This window comes from Geospiza fortis, unplaced genomic scaffold, assembly GCF_000277835.1.
Source record: "Geospiza fortis unplaced genomic scaffold, GeoFor_1.0 scaffold636, whole genome shotgun sequence".
Lineage (NCBI taxonomy): Eukaryota > Metazoa > Chordata > Aves > Passeriformes > Thraupidae > Geospiza > Geospiza fortis.
Genome location: NW_005054435.1, coordinates 735,971 through 750,164, shown reverse-complemented (window position 1 = coordinate 750,164; position 14,194 = coordinate 735,971). Strand labels below are relative to the sequence as shown.

At 40.9% G+C, this 14,194-nt stretch overlaps 1 protein-coding gene across 2 annotated transcripts; it reads left to right on the top strand.

Annotated features, from left to right (window-relative positions):
- The first annotated feature begins 105 nt into the window (after positions 1-105).
- QRFPR (pyroglutamylated RFamide peptide receptor) lies at positions 106-13,692 on the top strand. 2 transcript variants are annotated; one of them, XM_005427050.2, is made up of 6 exons: positions 106-471; positions 8,318-8,476; positions 9,050-9,111; positions 9,861-10,096; positions 10,428-10,525; positions 11,434-13,692. In XM_005427050.2, the coding sequence occupies exons 1-6, from the start codon at positions 132-134 to the stop codon at positions 11,835-11,837; spliced, it is 1,299 nt and encodes a 432-aa protein (XP_005427107.1). In that variant the 5' UTR covers positions 106-131; the 3' UTR covers positions 11,838-13,692. The 2 variants fall into 2 exon arrangements, with proteins under 2 accessions (XP_005427107.1, XP_005427108.1); XM_005427051.2 differs by having other exon boundaries at positions 117-471; positions 10,481-10,525.
- Positions 13,693-14,194: the final 502 nt, after the last annotated feature.

The following is a 14,194-nucleotide window of genomic DNA, read 5'->3' as shown; positions in this document are numbered from 1 at the left end:
GCTCCCGGTCGACTCCCGGCCCTGCGCGCTCCCTTCTCCGCCACCACAGGGGCAGTGGTCCGGCCATGGCGGAGCGCGGGCGGTGGCGTTGAGGCGGCGGAGGGTGGGGTGTCGAACCCAGAGCGGGCGTCATGCGGTCGCTGAACATCACCCCGGAGCAGTTCGCGCAGCTCCTGCGGGACAACAATGTGACGCGGGAGCAGTTCATTTCTCTCTACGGGCTGCAGCCGCTGGTGTATATCCCGGAGCTGCCGGGGCGCACCAAGATAGCCTTCGTCCTCATCTGCGTTCTCATCTTCGCCCTGGCGCTCTTCGGTAACTGCCTGGTGCTCTACGTGGTGACCCGCAGCAAAGCCATGAGGACCGTCACCAACATCTTCATCTGCTCCCTGGCGCTCAGTGACCTTTTCATCGCCTTCTTCTGCGTGCCCTTCACCATGCTGCAGAACATCTCCTCCAACTGGCTCGGCGGTGGGTGCCGGGGCCGGGCCGGGCGGTCCCGGGCCGGGCGGCGGGGAGGGGGCAGCGCCGCCGCCGAGACCGGCGTTCCCCCGTCTCTGAGGGGGGGACCCTTCCTTGCTGCCCTCAGTGAGGAGTGAGGCACCCTTCCCCTTCCCGCTCCCTGTGAGGGGTGCCCGCTCCATCCCTCCCTCAGGTTATGTTCAAATAACCCAGTGCGCTTTCCTCCTTGTATTCCTTCAAAGTTGCGGTGTGCGGGTGGGAAGCGGTTCGTTGTGTGGAACCTTGCCGTACTACTTTCTATTTTTTTTTTCCTTTTCTTGCTAAGTAATGAAATCTGTCTGGCAAGTGAGGTATCAATCTTTGTGTAGCTTAAGTTCCTCTGACAGCTGTCAGCTCGGAGACAGTCCTCCTTAACATTTTGTGAGGAAAAAGAATGACCTTGAAGGAACAGGTGACTGGGAGAACCTGTAGAATTTATGCAGAAATAATGCATCCTTTAATTTTTTTTAAATTCTTTTTATTCTTGGGAGCTGTGTTGTATTCCTGTTGATGTGAAGAACCTTTTGGCAAAGCTTCCCTGTTGCCTGGAAAGAGGAATTTGTTTTCCTTTTCTCTGCATCCCAGTTCCAAAGTAGCAAAGAGCAAGCAGAGAAAGGTGCAGTAGAATTGTAAATTATATTTGTTTTCCTGGTTTTCTTTAAACAGTGTTTGACAATTATAAGTGAAAAAATAAAAAGGGTGGTTTTGCAGCAAGTAGCAGACATCTTGTACAACCACAAATTGAAATATTTTTCAGAATATTTCAGAATGATCAGGAAAGATGTTGATAAAGTGACACATTGATGTTTCAATTTCCAAGGCTTACTGTGTTTCTGTTGTTTGGAGACAACAGTGAAGGTTGTCAGAACATGGAGATTTAATTCCAGAACTTCCCACAGACTGGAATGCTGGGTGGGAATTGACAGGTCAGAGGAGACTTGGAGCACATGTGAGAAATGGGCTTTATTACAGAAACTTCAATGAGAAGTGATGAATGCAAAGCTCCTGGGACAACTGATACTAAGGACAACTGTGCTATTTTCTTATGAGCTGTTTTGGGGAAGATAAGCTTTGTGATTTTTCTCTCTCCTAAGGAAGGCTCTGATCTGTCAGCTTGACCAAATATCTGATGAGAATCAACTGAAGCCTCTGTTTGGGGTGAATTACAGGAGATAGAGCATGGGCAGGTGGAACATTATGGGGAAAATATGTATGTCTTTATTTACACTGTGTTACTGAGGGTGCCTGACAAAAATCTACAAGTAGTGAATGTAAAAGCTCTGGCATAGTTACAACAAATCTCTTCAGATATTCAGTATTTGGGCAGCTAAAGTACACTGTTCTCTGGGGATTACTGTATTTTTGCCTGCCCTCTTTGCTGTTCTAGAGCGTTTTCAGTAGAACTGAGTCCATAGGTCTTTTGATCTGGTGAAATTACCTTGAATTGACACAGTGTTGGGAGGACATAATAAGTAATACCGTGGATGGGTGTTAACCCTTTACTCTGGGGGATGGGTGGTGTGAAGTACAATTAGGGAAAACAAATACATGCACTGATGGTATCCCAAGGGTATCTGGTTCCTGATGGTGACATGGTGAGGCATGAGTGGTGATTCAGGTTGTACTGCAAATCAGAGCCTGCCAGTCCTGGAGGAGTCTTTTCCTTGCTGGCTTAACTGGTTTAATATGCCTTTTGCCTTTCATTTTGGAGTCTGAAAAAATCTTGTTCTCATCCACTGTAAGGCAACATCACTGAGTAGTGCAAGATCCAACTCTGTTATGAAAAAAGTGATTTCTCCTTGGTGGACAAAGTGGTGCATCCTGAGACACTTGATGCTAGAAATTGATCTGGGATTCTGAACCTTTAGTCACTTTCTGTCTTGATTTACTTGAATCACTAAAACAAGTGTCTGTACTAGGTGATGGGAACCGAGATGTGTATGTTTTGTACTTGTGTTTAGTTTAGAGCTGGTGCTTTATTTCCACGCTTGTATATGTGTGTTTGTGTTTGTTCCCCTGCCGAAACCCACAGAAGAATGGGAGAGGGGAGGAGAGGACTGCAAACACTGTAATGTAAACAAAACATCAGCCTCAGTTTCAGAGTAGCTGTAGCTGTGACTTTTTCCATAGTATTTTCACTTACACACCGTTAACTTCACCTGCAGTTAAAAATTTCAGTGTGCCTCACTTTGCCTGATGATCAAGCAGCATTAACACAGACCCTTTAAGTCTTTATGGGTAACAACTGGAAGCAGCACCATATTGACTAAGAATAGATTTGAACTGGTCCTGCTTTTGATTCTCTGATGTCTCTAGAATCTGTGTATCTGTGTGAGTGTGATAGTGACAGTATATGATTTAATTTCCCAATTTAAACTTCCCAGCTGAAATGGCTGTAATTTGATGGGGAGCTTTGAATGAAAATCCAGCATACTCATCTCTCTAATTCAGAAGAAAATGAAGATTGTGGCTTTGTCATAAATGATCTCTGGGGTTTTATGTATTGATAAGAAGCATGAAATGGGAGCTCAAGTGGGAGTAAGTGGATGCATACAGCAGTAGTGTGTCTTGGTGCAAGCTGAAGCAGTTGAGGCCTTGCTCTCATATAGTCATAGGTGGGAGGCAGCAGTAGTGGTCCTGTTGTACTGATGACAGCACTGGTAGAGATAAATTTGGGCTTTTGTCTCTGGGTCAAATATTACAAGAGTTGCTTTGTTTCCTGGCACTGCTTGATTGGCTGAGTGTTGTCTTTACAGAGCTGCCTGGGCCGACGGGAGAATTAATTTAATGTTGTCGAATATAACAGTCCTGGCCAAAGATAAGGGCACAACTTGAGCTTAGAATACAGCCAGCACCGTCCTACATTCTTGTGAATTTTGCATGCTGTCAGCTGGGATGTGTATTCTCAGGACAGGGGTCAGAGGGTGACTTTGCCTGTCACTTTGAGAGCAGTGGGTAATCTGAGACGCTCCTAATACTGAGTTGCCCTCGTGGATCTTGTCTGTCCTCCAGCTGCCCCTCAGGAGAGGGGTGGGTGCCTCTTGATGTGACAGCTTCATCTTCTCCAAAGGCTTGGTGAAAAACTGGCACCTTGTACTCAGCTGAGTCTTGAAGGTGTTTTCTCTTACTTACCAATTATCATGTGTCCAGCAGGGTGTTACCTTAAAACTTCCCTTATGTGTGAGAACACATAAACATTCCTTGCTGAGGGGTGAGAACTAAATCTTGCCTCTGTACCAAGAACTGATGTAAAACAACGAATTGCCCAGGTATGCAGCCCTTAGGGCTGTCATCTGTGTGATGATGACTGCCCCAAGTTACAAAATGTGAGAGAAATCAGCTTGCTTGCTTCAAGTGAGGTGGAGAGAGCTCATGACAAGCTGTGACAGAAATTCTAGTGCAAGGGCAAGATCAACAGCCTTTTACCAGAGGAAGGAGCAGTTTAACATTTATCAGAGAATGCTTTCAAGCTTTTACTTTTGTAACCCTGATAAAAGAAGTGGTATTTGAAATGACTAAATCACAGTTCCAGCCGCAGTGTCCGATAATGAAGGCATAAAACGCTTATGAGAGAGTCATTTATATTCGCAGTCTCTGAATGTGTTGTTGTTGGGAAAACTATTCACTGCTTGAGTAATCAATGCAGTTTTTAGCAAGCAGTGCATAAGGAATACTTTTAGCCTCTTGAAAAAGAGAACCAATTAGTTATTTTCATTCCCAATATGATTTTCTGCTGCAAATGATTTTCTTTCCCAGTTTATGGTGGTCAGTATTAGATGCTGCAGTGCTGTCTTGACTAGCAGTCCCTTGGAAGTGTTCTCTGAAAGCCTAACAGTGTGGGAATTTAAACATTTTGATACATACTTATGGTATTAATTAAAGTGTTATCATTATTTAAATTATTCAGAAGAGTCAACACTTTTCTGTACTGCCACCAGTGCAGAAATTAAGGCAGTTCCGGTGATTTTGAGGCGATCTCAGCACTTCAGCCTTTAACCCAGCATTGGGAAAACTTATGGAGTGAGATTTCAGTAACCTTGACTGAACCTCACTGAAGTGGACTTTTATTCTTTGTATTTATCTGTTAGTCATATAATCTCCAAACCATGTTCCAAACAGCCACCAGCTGTTTTTTTTTACCAGCTGGATTTTAACCATGATTTAAGCTAGTAAAAACTTCTTTTACTCTGTGTTAAGTCTGAACACAAATGTGAAAATTCACTTGAAATGGTTTTAATGTATGTGTTTGACACAGCTGGGTTTTTGCCCATCTCAGTCTTATTTTAATTTCACTATGTTTACTACGATGTAGTAGCATAATTAATTTCTTTTTCTCAAAAGTTACCATGTCTTCCATATAATAGAATTTGGCACTTTTTTCTCAGTTTTTTCCCTAAGAGACTTTGAACTAACAGACACTTGAGAATGGGGCTGTATCAATTTCTTCTTGCTGCAGATGAAGCCTGTTCTACACAAATGGATTAAATATTAGGTGAAATGTGCATGCGCTGTGCTGAAATAATTACCTTATTTCACAGTAAATTTCATTTTCCATCTGTAAAGGCCTGTTCATGTTTGTAATTTGAAAACATAAGTTACATAATTGGAAGTATTGAAAGATCTGGAGAAAGTCTCTAGTAATTATCTAAGCAGTTGGGAATGGCTGCTATAGATTTATAAATAAAACTGTGGGTTTAAAAATGAAGGAGAGACTTGATGTGAAGAATAGTCACTATTTTGCCAAGTACAAGGACTCGGAATTAAATCCCATTCAAACATAGTAAGGAGGGTGGATGGATCTCAGGTGTGTTGATGTCAGAATTCCATTGAATTCTGACAGGTGGCCCTGACATCCTAAACAGCTTTTCTTTCTCTTTTCCCCCTAAGCAAATCTGGTTTAAATACTTCTGTGAAGGAGGGGCGACTTCCTTGCTCACCAGTCTTTTAACCTTGATGGAGGTTTGAATTTCAAGGCACTTGAAGATCTCATGATTTCAGATAATGGGAAGCATTTGTGTAGTGAGTAACAATTCAGGGCAAGCACCAGAGCTCTGAAGGGATATTTTATTGTTAATAACAGTGACACCCAGAGACCCTGTGCATGGTGGCATCAGAAGCTTCAGGGAAGCTGAAGTCGTGTTCTGTTTTTACTTTTGATACATAGATGCTTTTTGACTAGCTTTTACCTATTATTCATTTGAAAATATCATGGTGTTTCTTGTTTATAAAACAACTTTGTGGCTGTTTTGTTGTGGCCTCCAAGTCCCCAAAGTGTGTGCTGTGTGCCTCAGAGCAGGTGTTTCTATTCCAGCCAGCTGTGTCTAATGGAAAATATCCTTTTGCTTCCCATTTCTGGAAGTGCTCATGTCATTTGTCCAGCTCAGTAGGCTCAACCTGCAGGCATTATGTAGACTTTTGCTTTTAACTACTTTTGTATAGTTTAAGTGCTTACTTTTTGTGGTTTTGTCTTCAGAAAGATGAATTAGGGTTTTTTTTTGCAGCCTTTTCTCCTGGGAGAGTTCAGCTCAAGGCATAGTGAGTGATAGTCTGTGCTCTTTGACAGTGTGGTTGCTGGGAAGAAAATGAGAAGACATCTGTAAAAAAAAAAATGGGCATCTGGGAATTTGAGAGTTCTCTCCCAATTTGAGGTGTTCCCTTTGTTCTTTAGTAGTTGGGCACCAGCTGGAAATTCCACCAGACCCACCAGACTGATGGTGAAAGTTTGTCTCATTTTGTTCCTTGAGTAACAGTGATACAACTTGACTTCCTAAGAATACCCTGGGATGCTGGGACTTCAGTGGAGGAGTAGTGCATTACAGGGCAATCCCTGTAAGGCAGGTATAGTTCAAGTGGATTTGAGTCTGGCCTTTTTCAAACTGTAAGAAATAGCCTATGGTGAAAGTTTGGGGGTTTTTTTTCAGTTTTGTTTTGTGTTTGTTTGCTTGTTTTCAGTTTTCCCCCAGCTTCAGCACTCAGACTTGAACTTATTTCCTTAGTGAAGCAGGAAGTTAAACATTTCATTAACAAATTTGGCTCTTCTGTTTGTTATTTGTAGCAGGAGTCTCTTCTAACTTAGCAAAGCAAAAATGTAAAACCAACTCTTTGGTCACTTTCACCATTTGCCGTGTGCAGAGCAGGTAGGATTTGATCTTGCTTTTGGTTTTATCTCACAACAGAAGTTTAAGCCCACTAGGTGAAGGATGTGAATTTGACAAAGTGGGTCTGGTGCTGTGTGTGCAGCACATTCTCTACTGGGTGTAGTGAGAAACTGATGAGATGCTGAGTTGGTAAAATATTGGCTCTGTTTCATGAGGCATTTCCTTAGGCATTACTGATGCCAAGGAAGGAGCAGGGGGAATTTTATTTTGTTTTATAAATTGCGGTTGATACAAGATGTGAGGATGTCTTGTCTTGCTCTTCCTGATGCCCTGGAAAAATACATATTGGGTGAAAACTAAGATTTCATTCAAGGAACTTGAAAATGGGCTGCATGTGTTTTTGTTCTGATATAAGCCAGATCTATGTTGCACATCCATCGTGTTGCTGGTGTTGAATATGTGCTTGAAGGGTGCTTGATTTCTACCCATTACTGTTTGTCCTCTCCTTCCCTTTGTGGAGCCACAGAAAAAGGGATTTTTGGGCAAGTAGAATTGGCAAGACCAGCAGCAAACCAGTTCCTTCTTGTAAGCTGGAGTGGCTTTTAGCCTGGCCCATCAAGCAGAAGTTTCCTTGTTCCCTTCATGGAAGATAGGATTACGTTTTCAGAGTTTTCTGTTTGTTTTCTGTTTTCTGTGCTGTTACTGCTTAAGGTGTCTGTAGCATCTTAAATCTTGACTGAAAATTGGATCAGATACTTCTTAGGCTGTTTTGGGTTTATGGATTGTATCTGAGTAAGGTATAAATAATGGTCTGGTAAGGACAATAACCCTGACAGTTGCTGAAATGAATAGCTAATACTGAACTGTAAGACTGTAAGGAAACTATGGAAATACAGACAGAGAAAATTATCTCAGGGTCAAAAAATGGGTAGAAGAGAAGTAGATTGGGAAGGGCATTAAGGTAAGATTTTTTACAGAATTATTTATATGACTTTCTAAGATGGTTAGGACTTGAGAATGGGTAATGGAGAATGACTAATACGTTAAAAATTGAGTATGGACTTTGGAAAGCTGTGTCAGCAATAAAAGTTGAAGTTGCATAAACACAATAGGAACCTGTACACCTTAGAAAATGCAGGCAGGAAATTGCATTTGTTTTGGAAAGTGGCACTAACATAAACTGGTAATCAGCAGAGAGGGAGACTTGGAGAACAGAAGGATGATGAAGAGTTAAAATTTTTCCTCTTATGCCTCCTCCTCTATAAATCTCACTTGACAGGATAATGCATTAAATGGTGAAGTGTACAGATAGTGATATGTAAATGAGCTTAAGGAATGTGTTTGCAGCAGCAGAAAAGGTAAACCTTTAAACAGGTTACACTCAGACCTTCATAAACTGGAGAGTAAGCTGCCAAAATGAAAAAACAATAAATGGCTCTGTAACTTGAGGTGTTTGAAAACAGATGATGGAAGACTTGGTCAAAAGTGAAGGGTAAGTGTCATTCTGGTGACACTTACAAGTGAATATGTCCTTAGAAATCTTGGCTTTGCAGATGTACAATAAAGAATGGCTATGGAGAGCTGCATTTGACAAATGGCTTAAATAGGTGACTCAGCAGTTTAGATGTTACAATAAATCTGAAAATCTTGGTCTGTTGTTTTAGTAATGGAGTCTAGTGTTAAGAGCTGTTGTATGCCTTACTTTCTTATTATTGCAGGTGCCTTCGCTTGCAAGATGGTTCCATTTGTCCAGTCCACTGCTATTGTAACTGAGATTCTTACCATGACCTGCATTGCTGTGGAAAGACACCAGGGAATTGTGCATCCACTAAAAATGAAGTGGCAGTACACCAATAAAAGAGCTTTCACCATGCTTGGTAAGATTTTAAGCATCTCCAGTATTTGTGTGTGAGAAATGATCTTCAGTGTGGATCCACAGAAGGCAGTGATATGACCAGTGATTCAGAGGCAGAGTTAATTGACCTTTATAAAAGAGCTCAAGGATAGTGCCTACAAGTGAAGTATTCACTAGCCAAAACTCTCACAAGGGACTTAGCATCTGAAGTCAAAAATGTACTTAACAAAGATAAACCTTTAGCAGCCATTTATTTTTTTTTCAAGAAAAGTTCAAAATGTGCAAGCACTGATTAAGAAGTGTCACAGGGAAATGACCCTTCCATTGTTACACAAAGAGGTTTATTTAATGCTCCTTATGCAGATTTAGTGCTTTTCCCTTTGGAATATCAATACATGGAGGTAGTTTGAGAGACAGAAAGCTGATGTCAAAAGAGCATGCTGTTATTGATGTGAGTGTTGACTGATGAATACCTCATAGAAAACTTTATTATTTGCTACAGTTTTCTGCTTTGCCTGACTTTTCAAAGTTGTTGAACTGTTCATAGCAAATCCTGCTTGTTGGACAAAGTATGAAAAAATGTATTTGTTTACAGGCATAGTGTGGCTGCTGGCTCTCATTGTTGGGTCGCCCATGTGGTACGTGCAGCGGCTTGAGGTAGGTTAGGTCGAATGGGGGTTTGCTTATTAAACTGAGTCCTTGCTGCATCTTCCTGTACCTTTAGGTGAAATTGAATCAACTCCTGTGAAATTAGAGGGGGATAAGGAAGGGAGGTGGAGCTTTGGTTCTGTGTGCCAGCCTGGGAAAGGCTAAGGATTAGAGCTTGCGTGTGCTAGTATGGGTCTAGTCATGCCTACTCTCCCTAATTGCATCAAAGAAGAGTTAATTACATCTGTGACTTCCACTGGGGATTTCTTTTGCACTGGCACACAGGAATAGAGGGCTTAGATTGTTGTTTCAGGATGACACAATGCTCCCCAACATCTGGAAGAACTGTGCTTAGTTGAGAATTAATTAGCTGCTCCTTATAGTTGATGAGTTACCACACACGTTTGGAGGTCAGGCAGGAGGCTTGGCAGAATCTGCTCCTTGTCAATCTGAATGTTGATAATTTTCTTGTTTTTAAAGTAGCTAACATGCAAGGTTTCTATACATCCATCTTTACTTGGAAAATGTGTAGCCAAGGTCTCCTTTGAAGTACAAATCAGAGCATCTCCCTGCCTCTTTTTGTCAATTTGGATTGAACCCAATATTTGATTGGAAAAGTGCTTGAAAGACTTTTGTCACTCTGAAAAATCGGTTGAATTTTGGTTGTTCCATTAAGAGCAAGGAATATCTGAATGTGCTTGGGTTTTGCACTTGGGATCAACACCTTAAGTGACTCATCTTTTTTGCATTTGTTACAGGTTAAATACGACTTTCTATATGAAAAAGTGCATGTTTGTTGCTTGGAAGAATGGGCCAGTCCCATTTATCAGAAGATCTATACGACCTTTATTCTTGTTATACTCTTTCTTCTTCCACTGATGCTGATGCTCTTTTTGTACACTAAAATTGGCTATGAACTCTGGATTAAGAAACGAGTGGGAGACGCTTCAGTTCTTCAAACCATTCATGGGAGCGAAATGTCTAAAATATCAAGGTTTGTAAGCAAAATGCACTTGGAACTTTGACTTCTAGAAAGCTTTATTCCTGACTTTTTTATTCCTTCTGAATAGCTGAAAATGCCTCGCAAGACATGCTAATGTCATGCTGCAAAGTGCTCTGCTGTCCCAAAAAAGAGGAATCAAGTGCTAGACTTATATGATGCATTTTTTTCTTTCCAAGGGGATTGTGTACTTCTGAGCTTTCCTTGAGGGTTTTATTTGAATCTGCAGCTATCAGAACACAGTCACAGATGTAACTTGAAGAGAGATATGTAACTGCCAGCCAGTTCCCAGTGATTCAGTGTGGAATTCTTGGTGCAATTTCAGGAAGAAGAAGCGAGCAATTGTTATGATGGTGACAGTGGTGTTTCTCTTTGCAGTCTGTTGGGCCCCTTTCCATGTGATTCACATGATGATGGAGTACGGTGAGTACCTGCCCTATCTCATGGAATAAAGTCTGGGGTTTTGGGGTTTTTTTTTAGTAATGGGATTTCAGATTGTGAAAAGCTAATGATGCTACAGCATTCAGCTCTAAAATACCTTCTAATAGCCAAGGCTGATGTTCTGCTTTAAGGAAAAATAGGAGTATTAGAGGGGTGAGCATCTCTGTGTAGATTCTTTTTCCTGACATGTCTGTTATGCTGCCCTCATTTGCTGGAAGGTAAAAGTTATTTCTGAGCATAAAACATCTTGAAGTTTTAAATTATATTTAATTTAACTGTTTTGAGTTACACTTACAATGAAATATTTATCCCTTTTATTGTGGTAGGCATATTGGAAATATAAATACTGGACATCACGGTGATGATATCCAATGAATCCAGCTGGAGTTTTTCAGTGCTCTTTGCTGAAAACTGGCTTGGAAATGCCCTCAATGCTTTTGTGTTGGCTTTTTTTGCTATTTGCCTTATTTTCTGGGGTGTTCCACTGTTCATCTCCCACTCCTCCATGGATACGGGAGCAGCCTATATGCAGGAACAAGAGGAAATTTTCAGTAGTTGTACTCTACTTGCTAAAGGCAGGAGCTGTTTCTTTGTCTTCCATCACAAAAAAGATGGTAGCAGATAAATCAGTAGTTCAGCCAGTCAGTTTTTTTGGCTCATAAATTTTCTTTCTTTTGATTCTGTTACTACCTACATACAAAGCAGGACTGTGTGATAGGTCTTGATTTTATCTTGTTGAGAAAACTCAATTGCTAATGTTAAGAGCTTGCAGCATGGGTTTTTGTTGATTTTAAACAAAAACATCTAATGCCAAACTGCATATAAACAGGCTAAGTAGTAAGCATTTATGACATTCTGTACTTAGAACATATTTCTCTTCTCCTCTCCAGGTAATTTTGAGAAGGAATATGATGATGTGACAATCAAAATGATTTTTGCAATTGTCCAGATCATAGGATTCTTCAATTCTATTTGCAACCCTATTGTGTATGCTTTCATGAATGAGAACTTCAAGAAAAATTTTCTGTCCGCCCTCTGCTTCTGCATTATGAAAGACAACACATCCCCAGGCAGGCAGCTTGGGAGCTCAGGAATTACCATGAGGAGGAAAAAGCCAAGTGCATCTCAGAAAGATCCCATGGATTCGGACGAAGGCAGGAGGGAGGCATTCAGTGATGGCAACATCGAGGTCAAGTTCTGTGATCAGCCAGCTTCCAAAAGGAATTTGAAAAGGCACCTGGTCCTCTTCAGCTCTGAGCTTACTGTGCACTCTGCAGTAGGAAATGGACAGTAGCATCACAAGAGGGTTGGGAATGGAGAAGTTGTTCTCTTTATGATCATCTCAATAAGCCATTTAAAAGAGTTTGCTGCTTTGCATGCTGAAATGAGGGGGGAAGATGATGTGTGGACTCTAATAATGTTGGGATAGTGGCTGAGAAAATACTTATTTTATAATGATGAGGAGTTAGACTTTGAGAAAGAACATGGCTGTGTGACTTCCATGAGAAAAAATTTTTTTCTTGATCTAATTTAGGGCTTGTTTGGCCTCTGCTTTAGATAAACCAAACAACTGCTGCTTGCTCCATTTATTGTGTGTCTGGACTGTACACACCTGAATGCCAGAAGACAGGAACAATGGAGAGAATGTGCACCTTTTTGGGACAGCTGACATGGGGATGGCATTTTAACATCTACTTTCTGCAGCTTTGAGGACAGAGCAGCTTCAGATCTGAGTTCAGGAAAGATGGAGACTGAGATGCAATTCCATTTTAGAAAAACCAAAGGGAATATGAAAGAGTTATCCAGAACGTGACTCTGAAGAGATTTAAGATTTAAACATCCCATGCATGTTCAGATTTATTAACAGGAAGCATATTGGCAATTAACAATGCATGCATAATTACTGTGCTGTTGTTTACAGATTCATTCTTGGGTACTAATTTAAATGCCATTGGGCTGCCCTGCAAACTGCATTGTTCTGCTGGAAAATGGAGAAGCTGGAAAAGTGCTGTACAAGAGAGTGCAGATGCAGGAGGTGTGGTCTCTAGAGTAAACACTGAATTGAACTTCCAGTCATGCTTGGGCATGTGACTTTCAGGTTGAAAGGATGGTGTTGCTGTTTTCTGGAGAGTTATAGGGGCCTGATCCAGGGCATGTTGGGACTTCATAGAAGACTTTCAATGGAATATCATGGTCTTTTGACCAGACACTTCTCTGAGGACATGCTTGTATTTTTGGCTGTCCATCATCTTCAAAGGGGATTAATTGCTGTCTGACAACTGGGCCAGTGCTGGGTTATTTTAGGCTTCACAGTAAATGAGGTTGATATTCGTATAAATTCTAAATGTTTTTGCTCTCAGTGGGCCAAACTGCAAAATTGCAAAGGTATGTTTGCAAGTGTGGGACTGGGGGGGGTAAGTGTGATTGGAACTGGTACACTGGGGTCCCATAAATGAGGCCTTGAAATACAGAATTTGCCACTCCAGCTGAGGTTGGGTTGGATCCTTTAACAGCCTGTAAAATGTCAATGCTCTCTTCTGTCACCCCTTGCCTCACCTATGGGACCTTGGTGCTGCCTTGGCAGTCAATTTAAGTTTCTTTTACATTGCTACTTTACACTTCATTGTAAATGAAAACTTAGGGTAAAATATCCTTGTATAATTTGGATGTAATCTCATCCTTCTCTAGTGTCTACAGATTGCAATGGGTTTGTGACACACTTTGTTTACATGTGTATTTTTTATATTCTATATGATACAGACTCTTGTGCAATGACAGAAAGCTCCTGACTTGTCCTGAGGGCCAGGAATTAAGTTTATTGGGTTATCATCATAGTTTTCCTCAGCAGATGTAAAATTCAGCTGTCTGGTGGTGAGAACTATGTGTTTGGATAGAATCTGTGACTGAAAACTGATTTATTTTAAGCTATTTATTTATTTGCACTGCTAATTTCAGTGGCAGTTTTTAACAAGCATTTAACCAGAACTTTCAAGTATCTTATGTTTTTGTTTTGTCTTCCCTGCTTCTGTTGTCTCATAAAACGTTGTGTCAATGAATAACTGCTGTAGTATTAATTTTATTTTCATTAAAGTTCCTTTATGGCTTTGTTGGTGCTGTTTTGCACTAGGGAATATCTGCTGTAAACTTCACGTTGACTTAAAAGTCTCTCTTTGTTTGAAGATTGATGTGAGCTTATTTGTGCCTCTTTAGTGATTAAATTCCAGTCCTGTTACAGGTGCCAGCTGCTCCTGTAATCCTGAGAGCTGTGGTTTAAAGGACTTTACAGAATAAGGTGAGAAAGAAGAAGAGTAGTCCAATGTCTTGGTAGAAAAGAAGTGATAAATATTTCAGCGTAGATGTATGGGGCTATGGTTAGATTAAATATAAACTAAAATATAAAATGTTAAGTATAAACTAAAATATAAATGACAGTTCTCATGTTCTTAATGGTAATTATATTATTTGTGCATTTTTGACAAAGTAGTTGTCTTGAAGCCAGGTTATCTTGTCCTGGCTGCAGGGAATAAAAGATCCATTATTGGCATAAGCACCACCAGGATTTTGCCCATTGTTTTTTAAATCTGTCAGAGCTTCAGCTTTGATTTAGCCAACAAAACGAGTTGTGCAGTTGAAGTGTGTCAGTTTTAGCCT